The sequence below is a fragment of the Ursus americanus genome, chromosome 32 (assembly GCF_024610735.1).
Source record: "Ursus americanus isolate L20-20 chromosome 32, mUrsAme1.1.p, whole genome shotgun sequence".
In the NCBI taxonomy this organism is placed as follows: Eukaryota; Metazoa; Chordata; class Mammalia; order Carnivora; family Ursidae; genus Ursus; species Ursus americanus.
In genome coordinates this window covers 399,166-413,224 of record NC_142158.1, presented here as the reverse complement: position 1 = coordinate 413,224, position 14,059 = coordinate 399,166, and the positions used below count along the sequence as shown (strand labels likewise).

Below are 14,059 nucleotides of genomic sequence, written 5' to 3'. Positions count from 1 at the left end.
GGATAGACTACTGCAGGGATGGGTAGTAAGGAGGGCACGTATTGCATGGAACACTGGGTGTTATATGCAAACAATGAATCATGGAACATTGCATCAAAAACTAATGATGTACCGTATGATGACTAACATATCATGATAATAAATAAAGCAATTCACCAAGCTGTAACCTTAAGAAGCATGCATTTTACTGGATGTAAGTCATACCTCTATTAAAAGGGAAATTTAAAACGAAAAAAAAATGCATTAAGATTTTGAAAACTTCTCACACATAATTCAACAGTGAATCATTTTGAGAAACAAATTCAAATACACTGTCACTTAGAAATGGAATGGTTTCCCTTTGACAACCCTTCCTGTGGTTCACGATCCTACTCTTTTCCCTAAACCACCAGGATTATGTGGATGTGTGCTGTTCCATGTCATACATGTGGTGGATAATTTTTACTTGCTCTCTTCCACCCCAGATCCACTCTATCCCAAATGTTGTTTCTACCCTCTGCTGTACCTTGAGAGGCTGAATCAAGAGGGTTCCTTGATACCTGGCTACTGGTTGGGATGAGGCAATGAGAGCCACCATTTAAGGATTGGAGACAGAGAACAGCCGGGTTGGGATATCCACCAGCTTCCTCTCAGCTGGACCAATCAGGCTGCCCGAAAGGCTTCACCAAAGGCCACAGCTCCTGGTGGTGACCATGTGCCCGTGGATTTTCTCTTTCTGGCTCCCAGTACTACTTCCCTGTTTTGCTACTTTGGGCCTTGTGTTTATAATGTAGTGCATGTATGATATACATATAGAAGTCCCCTGCTGGTGTTTCTCAATTCTTCCCGCACCTTTGTAAACCCTGCCTTTGTTAAATTTCCCTCATGTTTCCAACTGGAGTGTATCACATAGTTTCTGCTGGGATCATAGCTGATATAACTTTCCATTAACTTTTACTGATGTGAAAATACACTGGTTATTAGTGCTTAAAAAATATGTACAGTTATCCTGTACATATTATGTCACTTGACATTTTTTTTAAATTTTATGATGTTAGTCACCATACAGTACATCATTAGTTTTTGATGTAGTGTTCCACGATTCACTGTTTGCGTTACTTGACTTTTACAAATACATACGCACGTATGTTTCTCATGGCAGAGAAATTGGAAGTTTTTAAAAAAAAAATACATCTCAGGAGGGCACGTATTGCATGGTGCATGGGTGTTATATGTAACTAATGAATCATCGAACTTTACATCAGAAACCAGGGATGTACTGTATGGTGACTAACATAATATAATAAAAAAACATTAAAATAAAAAAAGATACAAGGGAATTTTTGGCATGATGAAAATATTCTATCTCTTGATAGGACAGTGGATTGAAATACAGCTTTCAGATCTGTTCAGTTTGTAATTAAATTCTTTCTCGGTGAAAATGGCCTTTAAAATGATTAAATCTTACAGAACACAGGTAGCTTGCTCATTGAAAAAAAATACATCTCTATGTAATATACTTTTGCAGTTTTTGATATGTTGTGCTTCTGTCTCCATTCTTCCCACAGTATTTACTAATTTTCCTTGTGACGTTTTTCTGATGATTTATTAAGGTGTTGGTTTGCATTGTTTGACTTCCACATGCTTATGTTTTTCACAGTCTTTTTATTGATTTCTAGTTTGATGCCATTGTGATTAGATGATGTGTTTTATATGATTTCAGTCATTTAAAATTTATTTTGAGTTGATTCTGGCCTAGCTTATTGCCTATTCTGTAGAATGTTCTATGAGTGCTGAGAAATACATGTATTCCACTATTGTGGGGTAGAATGTTCTAGAACTGTTGGACTTGGTTTGTTCATAGTGTCATTCAAATATTCTATTTCCTTGCTGGTCTTTGGTGGTTGTTTTGTTCGTCCTTGAAAGGGTGCGTTGAAAGTCAACCATTATTATGGAATGATCTGTTTCTCCAATCAGTTTTTACTTCATGTATTTTGGGAGTCTGTTGCTGGATACATATATGTTTACGATTGCTTATCTCATTGGTGGGTTGACCAGTTTTAACATTCTAAATTGTTGTTACTGGTCTGTAGTAATTATGTCTGTATGTGCATTTTTTTATCTCAGTATAGCCATTAGTGCTCTTGGTTTCTGTTTGAATGGAGTATTTTTTCTATATTTTCAGTTTCTGCATTTTTTATAACAATTTTTTATTATGGTATGTTAGTCACCACACAGTACATCCTTAGTTTTTGACGTAGTGTTCCATGATTCACTGTTTGCGTATAACACCCAGTGCTCCATGCAATACGTGCCCTCCTTACTACCCGTCACTGTCATTTTTGAATCTAAAGTGAACCTTTTATACACAGCATGTAGTCAGTTTGTTGTTTTTAAAATCCATTCTGTCAGTCTCTTCTTATTTGTAAATTAATATATAACTCTTCAGAATCTTCAGATTTATAGAAAAGTTGAGGAGAAAATAGAGAGTTCCCGTAAATCCCCTCTTCCGTGTGAAGTTTCTCCTATTATTAACACCTCACTCACTCACCGTATATTATTGGTTTCTATGATTGATTTCTAGTTTAATTCCACTGTGGCCTGAGTGCACACTTCATGTGATTTCTTCTTTTAAATTTGTTATGATGTGTTTTATGGTCCTGAACGTGACCTGTCATGGTGAATGTTCTGTGTGAACTCGAGAATAATGTGTTTGCTGTTGTTGGGCTTCTGTAAAAGTCCATTAGGTCCAGTTGATTGGTGGTGCTGTTCAGCTCACCTGTGTCCTTAGTGACTGTCTACTGGCGGGATTTGTCCATTACCAACATTGTGATAGTGACTTCATCTATTTCTCCTTGCAGTTCTATCAGGGTTTTTGCTTTTGTTTTTTTATTTTTTTGCCTCACATATTTTGACACTCTGTTAGGTGCATACATATTAAGGATTGTTATATCTTTTTTGACCTCTTTATGATTATTTTATGCCCTTCCCTATCCTTGATAATTTCCTTTGACCTGAAGTCAACTTGTCTGAAATTAATATAGCTACGCCAGCTATGTTTTGATTAGTCTTAGCATGGTGTATTTTCCCATTTATTTTTAAGGTAGCTGAGTCTTTAAATTTAAAGTAGGTTGCTTATAGCCAATTTATAGTTGGATCTTGTTTTTATATCTGCTTGGGGAATCTTTATCTTTTAACTGGAAAGTTTAGGTCATTGACATTTAACGTTATTATTATATAGCTGGAATAATATCTAACATATTTGTTACTGTTTTCCATTCATTGGTCTTCTTTGTTTCTTTTTTCCCTCACAAGCTTTTTTTTTTCTTTTTGGCCTTTTCTAATATTGACTGGACATTTAGTAAGATGCTATTTTCTCTTCTCTTTTTTCATATCAATTATTTTTCTTTCCAAAGATTTTTTTATGGTTGCCCTAGAATTTGCAAGATACATTTAGAACTAAAGTCTGTCCACTTCAAAATAGCACCATACCACTTCATGGGTCATGAAGTACCTTACAGTAGGGTATTCCCAATCTATTCCTAATCCTCCTAACATTGAATTTATTTTACTTATCCCAAAGCTATAATGACTGAAGACATTATTGCTCTTATTATTTTGAAGAAACTAGTATCTGTTATATTAATTAATAATAATAAGGAAAGATTTTATTTTACCTTCATTTATTCCTTCTCAAACCCTCTCCTGTTTGTTTTTTAAAGGTTTTTAAATTTAAATTCCAGTTAGGTAACATGATATTAGCATGATATTAGGTAGCATGATATTAGTTTCAGGTGTACAGTCTAGGTTCAGCACTAGCATACAACACCCGGTGCTCATCATGACAAGTGCACTCCTTAATACCCATCATGTATTAAACCCGTCTCCCCACACACCACCCCTCTGCTAACCATTGGTTTGTTCTCTATAGTTAAGAGTCTGTTTCTTGGTTTGCTTCTCTCTCTCTCTTATTTTGTCCTTTTGCTCATTAGTTTGTTTCTTAAATTTGATATATGAGCGAAGTCATATGGTATTTATCTTTCTCAGACTGCCTTATTTTCCTTAGCATTATAATTTCTAGCTTCATCCATGTCGTTGCAAATGGCGAGAGTTCATTCCTTTTTATTGCCAAATAATACTCCATGGTGTATATATATTACATCTTTTTTATCCACTCACCTACTGATGGGCACTTTAGCTGTTTCCATAATTTAGTTATTATGGATAATGCTGCAATACACATAGGGGTGCATGTACCCCTTTGAATTAGCACAGTCAGTAATTTCACTGACAATGTCTGTAGCAACATTTTTCTAGATAGGTTTCCTGAGGCAAGGGAAATGAAAGTAAAAATAAACTTTTGGAATTACATCAAAATAAAAAGCCTCTGCACAGCAAAGGAATAATCAACAAAACCAAAAGGCAACCTACATAATGGGACAAGGTATTTGCAAGTGGTGTATCCAATGAAGGGTTAGTATCCAAATATATAAAGAAACTGCACAGCTCAACATCCAAAAAACATGTAATCAAATTTAAAATGGGCAGAAGACATGAGTGGACATGTCTCCAAAGAAGACATCCAGATGCCAACAGACACATGAAAAGATGCTCAACATCATTCATCACAGGGAAATGCAAATCAAAACGACAACGAGATATCACCTCACACCTGTGAGAATGGCTAAAATCAAAACCACAGGAAACAACAAGTGTTGGCGAGGATGTGGAGAAAGGGGATCCCACTGTTGGCGGGAATGCAAGCTGGTACAGCCACTCCTGAAAACAGTATGGAGTTTACTCAAGAAGGTAAAAATAGAACTACCCTTCAATCCACCAATTGTACTCCTGGGTATTTACCCAAAAAATACAAAAATGCAGTTTTAAAGTATTTCTTAATTGGCTTACCCAGACTGATAATTCAGTTATCAACACTAACTATTCATTTCTCAGGGTTTTTTGTAGTATATTTTCATTTTAGAAAACCTTTCTTTTCCAATTTTGATGCACATAAATGTAAATTTCACTACTGATTATTTTTTTCAATTTTATAATATTTTTTATTATATTATGTTAGTCACCATACAGTACATCCCTAGTTTTTGATGTAAAGTTCCATGCTAAGTGAAATAAGTCAAGCAGAGAAAGACAATTATCATATGGTTTCACTCATTTATGGAACATAAGAAGTACGAAGATCACTACTGATTAAAGTACTTACTTGACTTTCACAGAACATTTACTTCAGAGGAAAGAGCCTCTTCTAAATGGTCAACTTGGTCTTACTGTATTTGCCTTTGAATTTGCTAGAGTTATGACTTTTATTTTTGCTGCTTATGGATTTATATCTCTTTTTGTAAGCTTGGGGCCTATAGAATTCTTCACACCTGGGCAAGATTATGTCCTATTCTTGTTTTGGGCTACATATCTCCTATTAGTTTGATCCTGTCTGACTTCTGTCTCTAGTGGGTATGGCAAATGTTTTCTCTATGATGGCCTTCTCTACCTCTGGGTGCACAAAAAAATCTACCAAGAATGTTTTTCAAAATAGTTTTCTGGACATGATCTCAAGATTCTGATACAGGAAGTCTGCAGTGGAGTCAAGTTTGTGATTTTTAAAGCCTGATAAGATTCTGATATGTATCACGGTGGAACAGTAGCCCTCGAGCTGGTGAGACCAGTCCCATCAAGTGTGCCTGCACATGTTACGTGCAGATACATGAAACATCCATCGTAGAAATGTCTTTCAATATGTTTGCTGAAACCAATTGACTTAGATGTGGATATTGATCTTTTTGTAGATTTCACCTAAACGTATGCACCATCTGTTTATTGATTATGGTAGCTATCTCTTAAAGAGTTCCATTTTTCAGTGAAATAGATTCAGTAAAAAAGGAAACATATTCTTTACCTTAATGTTTAAACTACAGTGCAATCGACTAAATTATCATGTCCTATGTGGTAGCTGCTAATATATTTATGCCATAATTAAGAGGAAGCAATTAGCCTACTGCACACCGATTTGAAGTTGCAAACATAGTAATTGACTGCAAACATTATATCCTAAAGGAATAAACAGTATTGAGGTGTCAGGCTCTTGGGAAGGTATACTGGGAATATAATGAGCAGCTTTATTTCAAAACCCCACAAACGTTTTGTAAAAGGCTGTTTATTCATACAGCCCAACAGTGACTTTCTGCCTTCTTCAGCTCCTCTATGATCTCTGCTTCCATTCTGGGATTCAGAGTTTTCCAGTGAGTTAATTCCCAAATTGTGCTATGTTATTTCCTCTCCAAAAGAAGCCAATAAAATCAGAAGAGGAGTGTTTGAGACGTGGTAAACATGGTTAACAGTGTACTTTGCAGCTATCAAACATTTAATATGTTAACTTTCCTTCCCAAACTCCAAAGCTCCAAGCATAATATATGGCTTTCTCCAAATTTGTTTAACTATGGATTACTTTTTTAAAAAACTGCTGTTAAGATCTACTGGAACAATCAGGGAAATTCAAATCAAAACCACACTAAGATACCACCTTACGCCAGTTAGAATGGCAAAAATTGACAAGGCAAGAAACAACAATTGTTGGAGAGGATGTGGAGAAAGGGGATCCCTCCTACATTGTTGGTGGGAATGCAAGTTGGTACAGACACTCTGGAAAACAGTGTGGAGGTCCCTTAAGAAGTTAAAAATTGAGCTACCCTATGATCCCGCCATTGCACTACTGGGTATTTACCCCAAAGATACAGACGTAGTGAAGAGAAGGGCCATATGCACCCCAATGTTCATAGCAGCATTGTCCACAATAGCCAAATCGTGGAAAGAACCGAGATGCCCTTCAACAGATGACTGGATTAAGAAGATGTGGTCCATATATACAATGGAATATTACTCAGCCATCAAAAAGAACGATTTCTCAACATTTGCTGCAACATGAACGGCACTGGAGGAGATAATGCTAAGTGAAATAAGTCAAGCAGAGAAAGACAATTATCATATGATTTCTCTCACATGGAACATAAGAACTAGGAAGATCAGTAGGGGAAGAAAGGAATAAAGAAAGGGGGGTAATCAGAAAGGGGAATGAAGCATGAGAGACTATGGACTCTGACAAACAAACTGAGGGCCTCAAAGGGGAGGGGGGTGGGGGCAATGGGATAGGCTGGTGATGGGTAGTAAGGAGGGCACGTATTGCATGGTGCACTGGGTGTTATACGCAACTAATGAATCATCGAACTTTACATCGAAAACCAGGGATGTACTGTATGGTGACTAACATAATATAATAAAAAAACATTAAAAAATTTTTTTTAATTTTAAAATAAAATATTTAAAAAAAAATCTACTGGAACAGTGCCAGAAGATAGTTTGAGAAACATTGCCTCAAGCATCAGCCACTAACCACGTTTGTTAAACTCACTGTTTAGTACATGACACATTTACAACTTTGCTTCACTCATTCATTTAAAATACATTTATTCAGGGCCTATTCCTTGGCTCTATTGTGCAGATTCCTCAGGTACCAAGTGAGATAAAACGACCTCATGGGCTTTGTTTGTTTGTTTTGGAATGAGAAGTGGTCATCCACAGGAATGTAAAGTTTCAAGTGGTCAGTACTATGAAAGAGGCCTACAGGTGAAATCAGACCTTTTTTGAACAGACACATGGCCATGCCGGAGAATCAGCCTGCCTCCAAGAGTGTATTTCCTTGTCTCCAACAGCAGCAGAATGGTAGTGTCCTTCCATTCGAGTCTACAAAGAAAATGTTGCAATGCAAAGAACAGAAATTAAAGAGTGATCTAATTTATTATGATTAATTATTGATTGCCATCAATATATTTCTGTGTTAGGGGCTTGTACAATATGAGTCAGTGGGTTTCGTTCTTGCCATTTGGAAGTGAATAGTGGAAACACACCATGGAGCCAGATGTATGAACACCTTCCATAAATGTACTTAGTTGCTAGAAAAGTAATTGCATATTTACCTCAATATAAGTTAAGGATGAGATTTTTGTAAGAGTGGGGAATAGAGAAGTATGAGAAAATGACATATTTATAATGAATTAATATTCCTGATGAAGTCAAAAGAACTCCCCCTACCGCATCATCATAAATCTTCTCAACTCATCACTTCTATCTCAGAATTGATGATGTGATCAAAAAATTATTTTCCATCCCTCCCATGTATCCTCCACTTTCCCACTTTCTTTCTTCTTACCCTCTAACACTCTGATTCCTAAATGATTGAACTAGTTCATCCTTTGAGTAGCTTCCAAATACACCTAATATTCTCGGGCTGGGTAAATTGTTTCCCGGTGAAGCCTACGTGACTCGCAACACTAGGAGGCTGCACAGACGCCTCTCAGGATTTGCATCCTCAGTGTTTCCCTTTGGAAACCTAGAGGTAGTTACTTTGGTCAAATACCTCAAAAGGAGGGAATCCCACGGAGACATATAGGAAAGTAAGAGTCAGATATTACATTTGAATTACATTATTTATAAAAAATCAGACAGTGAATGTGTGGTTAAGACAGTCAGTTATAGGATATGAGGTATTATCCTGTCTTGTCTTGCTGGTAATTGATAAGAGCAGTTGACTAGGTCTGTGCAGCACTGTGGACACCAGGATGGAGAGTCCTTTACCAGTGAAAAATAGAGATACCATACAACCCAGTGATGCCACTTCTGCTATTTACCCAAGGAAACAAAAACATTAATTAAAAAAGACATAGTACCTGTATGTTTATTCCAGCATTATTTACAATAGCCAAGATTTGGAAGCAACCTGAGTGTCTATCAAAAGATCAGTGGATAATGAAGAAGTTGTATACATATACAATGGGACATTACTCAGCCGTAAAAAGAAATGAGATCCCTCCATTTACAACAACATGGATGGACTTAGATGATTTATGCTAAGTGAAGTAAATGAGGCAGAAAAAGACAAATACCATATGATTTACATTATATATGGAATCTTAAAGACAATAGTAGTGAACATACCAACAACAACAAAAACAGAAATAGACTCATAAATACAGAGAACAAACTGGTAGTTGCCAGCGGGGTGGGTGTCGAGGTGGACAAATTAAGTGAAGGAGCTTACAAGGTACAAAGTTCTAGTTATAAAATAATTAAGTCACAATAATGAAAAGTACAGAATAGAGAATATTGTCAATAATATTGTCATAATGTTGTATGCTGACAGATGGTGACTCCACTTACCATGGTGAGCATTTCATAAGGTGTATGATTGTTGAATCACTATGTTGTACACCTGAAACTAATGTAACATTGCGTATCAACTATACTTCAATAAAAAATTAAACTAAAAAAGCTGATTAGCAAATCATACCCGTAATATCACATCTATAATAGCATGAAGGTATAGTCCATATTGCTTGTGTTATTTTTATAAAATTACATTTTTATGAATGTAAACATGGGTTTCGTTTGTTTGATTGATGATAACTCGGTCAGTCAGTGAGCATTCATTTGTTGCTTACTTCTCAGATCCCTACAGCGGAATCTCCCAATGGGCTTAGAGGACTTAATGACAGGGATCCACTCTCATGCAAATTGCAGGCAAGTGGGGATTAAAGTTCCCATTGCAAAATGAGGGCCAATAAATCATAGCACTGTGGTGAATATATGTCTGTGTAGATCAGATAATGACTGAAGGATGCTAACCATTTTGGAAGAGGGCTAAATCCAGAGGTAATTTAGAGCTGAGGCTCTTTGGAGTCTTAATGGAGAGTGCAGAGTATATAATAGCTGTGTTTATGCTCTTCCCTGATGGTTCAATGGGAGGAGAAGCCTCCTTATTGCCCCTTTCATGTCCTTGTTCCTCAAAGTATAGATGAAAGGGTTAAGCATAGGAGTCAGCAGACTGTAGAACAGGGCCATGAGTTTGTCCTTTTCCTGAGAATTAGTACCAGAAGGTTGCACATACATGCATATTACTGGCCCATAGAAGAGAGAGACCACAATTACGTGAGAGCCGCAGGTGTTAAAGGCCTTCTTCTTTCCTGTTGATGACCGAATTCTGACCACTGTGGCTACAATGAACCCATAGGAGACAAGGATAAGAGACAAGGGAACCAGGGTAAAGAACGTCCCTACAAGAGAGAGGATAGTTACATTGAAAGTGGTGTCGACACAGGACATCTTGATCATCACTGGAATCTCACACAAGAAGTCATCCACCTTGTTGTTACCACAAAGCGGCAGCTGGACAGTGAGGGACGACTGAAGCAAGGAGTTAGCCAAACCACTTATCCATGACACAGCCACTAGGGAGACACAGAGTCGCTGATCCATGATAGCCTGGTACCTCAAGGGCTTGCAGATGGCCACGAACCGATCCAAGGACATGACTGCCAAGAGGATGCATTCCGTGGCCCCCAGGAAGTGAAACATATAGAGCTGGGCCACACAGCCTCCGTAACTGATGGACTTATCTGGTCCCCAGAGATTCAGCAGCAGTTGAGGGATGGTGGTTGTGGTAAAACACAGGTCCAGGAAGGAGAGGTTGGAAAGGAAAAAGTACATAGGGCTGTCAAGATGACGGTCTACCCTGGACACCACGATAATCGAGATGTTTCCCACTAGCGTGCAGATGTAAGCCACAAACACCATTATGAAGAGTGGCATTTCTAACCAGGGGTGGTCAGAGAAACCCAAGAGGATGAAGACCTTTGGAGTACTGGCATTGTCCAGATTCATGACCGTCATTCCTCTTGTTGGTGGATTCAAGTCAAAGTGAGGGCTTGTATTTCGGCACTGGATTTTCCTGATGGTCAGTTTATTCATTTAAGTACAGTAAATTATGCAGGGAGTTTCTCTGTGGTGTCACTCCAGTGAAGTGATCTAATACTTATACTCACGAAAAAGTAGGAGTCTAAATGTCAAACATGATTATTTTGTAGCACATCTGAAAGAAAGGCCAACAGATCTCTATATTTTGCCTAAGAAATGCAATAGAACAAACGTTTATAGAAAAGTGATTAGGGAAGGGGAAAGTCAGCATTGCTCTTATATCAGAGACTAGCATAGAACAAAGGAGTGGTTCCCAGGAACCAGCCATGCCAACTTACTGCCTGGCTTCATTGCTTCCATCCACCGCCTGCTGGTCCTGGGCCACTCTGTTTGAATTCATGACTTGGTTTCGGTAAGTTCAGGACTTTCTGAGCTCCAGCTGGGTCAGTCTGAATGCACAGAAACAAGACATAGTGCTGTTCCTTGGGCCCACGCCTCAAATCCTAAAATGACTTTTGCAGCATAAACTTTTGGCATAACAGGAAACATGCAGCTGAAAGGAGATGATTCCTTGCCACATGTTCAGTACTTGAGGAACAAGGCAAAGAGTCACTGACAGCACAGCCTGGCGATACGGGACTTTCACGACATCAGTGCTTAAAGAATGATGTGGTGTGTGTTAGTACTTGTTACATCAGGAGTTGCAATCTATCGCAAGCCCCACAGTTACATGGTTCTTTACGGATTTGCTGTTTGTTTCCTTTGCACTTGTGAGTGTCTGTACGTGTGTGACTTGGGTTATGATGTAAAATGTATACCTTGCTATCAGCAGTGGCGAGAAGGCTAGAAACACTGTTGTAGTGGAAGAGAAGATATGAAATCAGAGAACCTGGTCCAGTAGACTGCCGATAGTTAACACATAGACCTTTCCTGCATCGCTTCCTTACCACCTGTGTCTTGTGAGAATTAATTAATTAACTATGTGTGACTATGCTTCATTAAGTGAAATACTTAATGGGCGGGTAGTTACCTTTATGAAGTGTGGTGCCCAGTGGTGATTACGAGTCCACGTCAGCTCATTAATCCTTGTCCCAGTTGCACCCAAATACTCACAACGTACTTACCCCTGTCAGAAGCCTCAGAAGGATTTCATTTTCTTCCCTTTCATTCCCCAAAACTCTCTGATCATGTGGCTTGAATCCAGTGTCCATGATGTTAAGCTTTTTATGCCAGTTCACATATATTTTAACTCACAGAAATACCCACTAATGCAAACAGTGACCATACAGTATTTTTCATTAAAGGAATCATATCTTAATGTTTAAGTTATAATGATGTTGCATTATTAAAGGTGTCAATTTATTTCCAAATTTCTTTTAGTATACAACTTTTCAACGCAACAACACGCATTGAGCTGCAAAAAGTTAAAATCAGTGAAGCTAAACAGATCACCCCCATCCACATACAACATCTACCTTAAGTCATTGCAGGTATTCAATGGTCATGATCCTTGTTCTTGCAAAATTGACATTGACCTTGTCTTTCCAACGGTATTAAGCTTTAATTAGAGATAAGGATTGAATATTCTTTCTGCATTCAGTGGCTTCACCTCATCATATCTTAGTTCCATAATATTATTCATTTATTTGATTTGAAGAATCCCAAATATATTTAGATGTGGAAGCAATTTTTCTCTGAAGTCATATTTGCTAAGGAAGGGCTCTCTCTCTGTATATAAAGCTGCGGGATATTTTCTTCATACAGATAATGAACCTCAGGGGACGTTTCGTAGCAAGAAATGCTATAGACATTCTCTTGTGGGAATGCTACCTTCTAACTTACTTCTTGCCTCAATAAAGTGGAAAGATAAATTTTGGTATTTTCCTTGCTGTGAGACATGGACTCAGGACTAAAAGAATCCTAGAAAACTCATCTACCTCAACAATTGCATAGAAAACTTCCTTGGACATCAGGGGAAATTTAAGACAATTGCTTTTGGTGTCAAGATAGAATTTTCTTTTTTTATATTTTCCACAGGCTATTGTTGCTTGAAAACTGCTATAGAAAAATGGAATATTCCTAGTTCTACACAGAGAAAGATGTGACGGTCACCTTCCACTATGCTTTTTAATGAATCTAAAGGCTTTTGTCTTCAAATATTTCTCCCACAATAGCCTAGAACAGTATGTACTTTTTACCTGACCTAACATTGACTATATTAAATATTTCCTCATTTGGCTTAGGCATAGTATCATTAGGTCAAGAAAATTGATATGCATTCTTTTATTTATTTATTTATTCATTCATTCAATCAGTAAATAACGGTTGAGTGCTGACATATGTCAGTCACTTGTCTAGATGCTTCAAAATATAACAGTGAACTATGACAGATAAAATTTAGTTTAATGAAACTTATATTGCAAAAAAGAAATGATAGGTTTGTTCTTTTTTTATTGGTTTCAGAGGTACAATTTAGTGATTCATCAGTTGTGTATGACACCCAGTGCTCATCACATCACCTGCCCTCCTTAATGCCCATCACCCAGCTACCCCATCCCACACCCACCTCCCCTCCAGCAATCCTGTTTGTTTCCTAGAGTTCAGCATCTCTTATGGTTTGCCTCCTTCTCAGTTTTCATCTTATTTTATTTTTCCTTCCCTTCCCCTATGATCTTCTGTTTTGTTTCTTAAATTCCACATATGAGTGAAATCAAATGGTATTTGTTTTTGTCTGACTGACTTATTTTGTTTAGCAAAATACCCTTTAGTTCCATCCATGTTGTTGCAAATGATAATATTTCATTTTTTAAAAGATTTTATTTATTCATTAGAGAGAGAGAGAGCATGAGCATGGGGGAGGGGCAGAAGGAGAGAGAGAAGTAGACTCCCCACTGAGCAGGGAGCCTGATGCAGGGCCTGATCCCAGGAACTTGAGACCATGACCTGAGCCAAAAGCAGATGCTTAAACCAACTGAGCCACCCTGGTGCCCTAAGATTTCATTTTTTTGATGGCTGAGTAATATTCCACTATATCTATCTATATTTATATCTATATCACCTCTTCTTTATCCATTTATTTGTGGATGGATATCTGGGCTCCTTCCATATTTTGGCTATTGTGGACAATGCTGCTCAGTGAAGAGCAGACTGCGATCTCTCTGTTCTGAGACAGAGGTTTGGATATGGTCACTTCTGCTCTGACTCTCAGAAGAGCTGCAGAAAGTTGCCAGGGAAAGCCGCCAGAGAACAAAAGCCCCCAAATACGGTTTTTACTGAGCCCATATCTCACCCCCCAGGGGCAGGACAACTCTACCTAAAAGGG

General features: G+C 37.8%; 1 protein-coding gene across 1 annotated transcript; it reads right to left on the bottom strand.

The window, feature by feature from the left end:
• Window positions 1-9,759: 9,759 nt before the first annotated feature.
• On the bottom strand, window positions 9,760-10,704 carry LOC123796452 (olfactory receptor 2B11-like). Its single transcript, XM_045803933.2, has one exon. It carries the CDS (start codon window positions 10,702-10,704, stop codon window positions 9,760-9,762), a length of 945 nt encoding a protein of 314 aa, XP_045659889.2.
• Window positions 10,705-14,059: the final 3,355 nt, after the last annotated feature.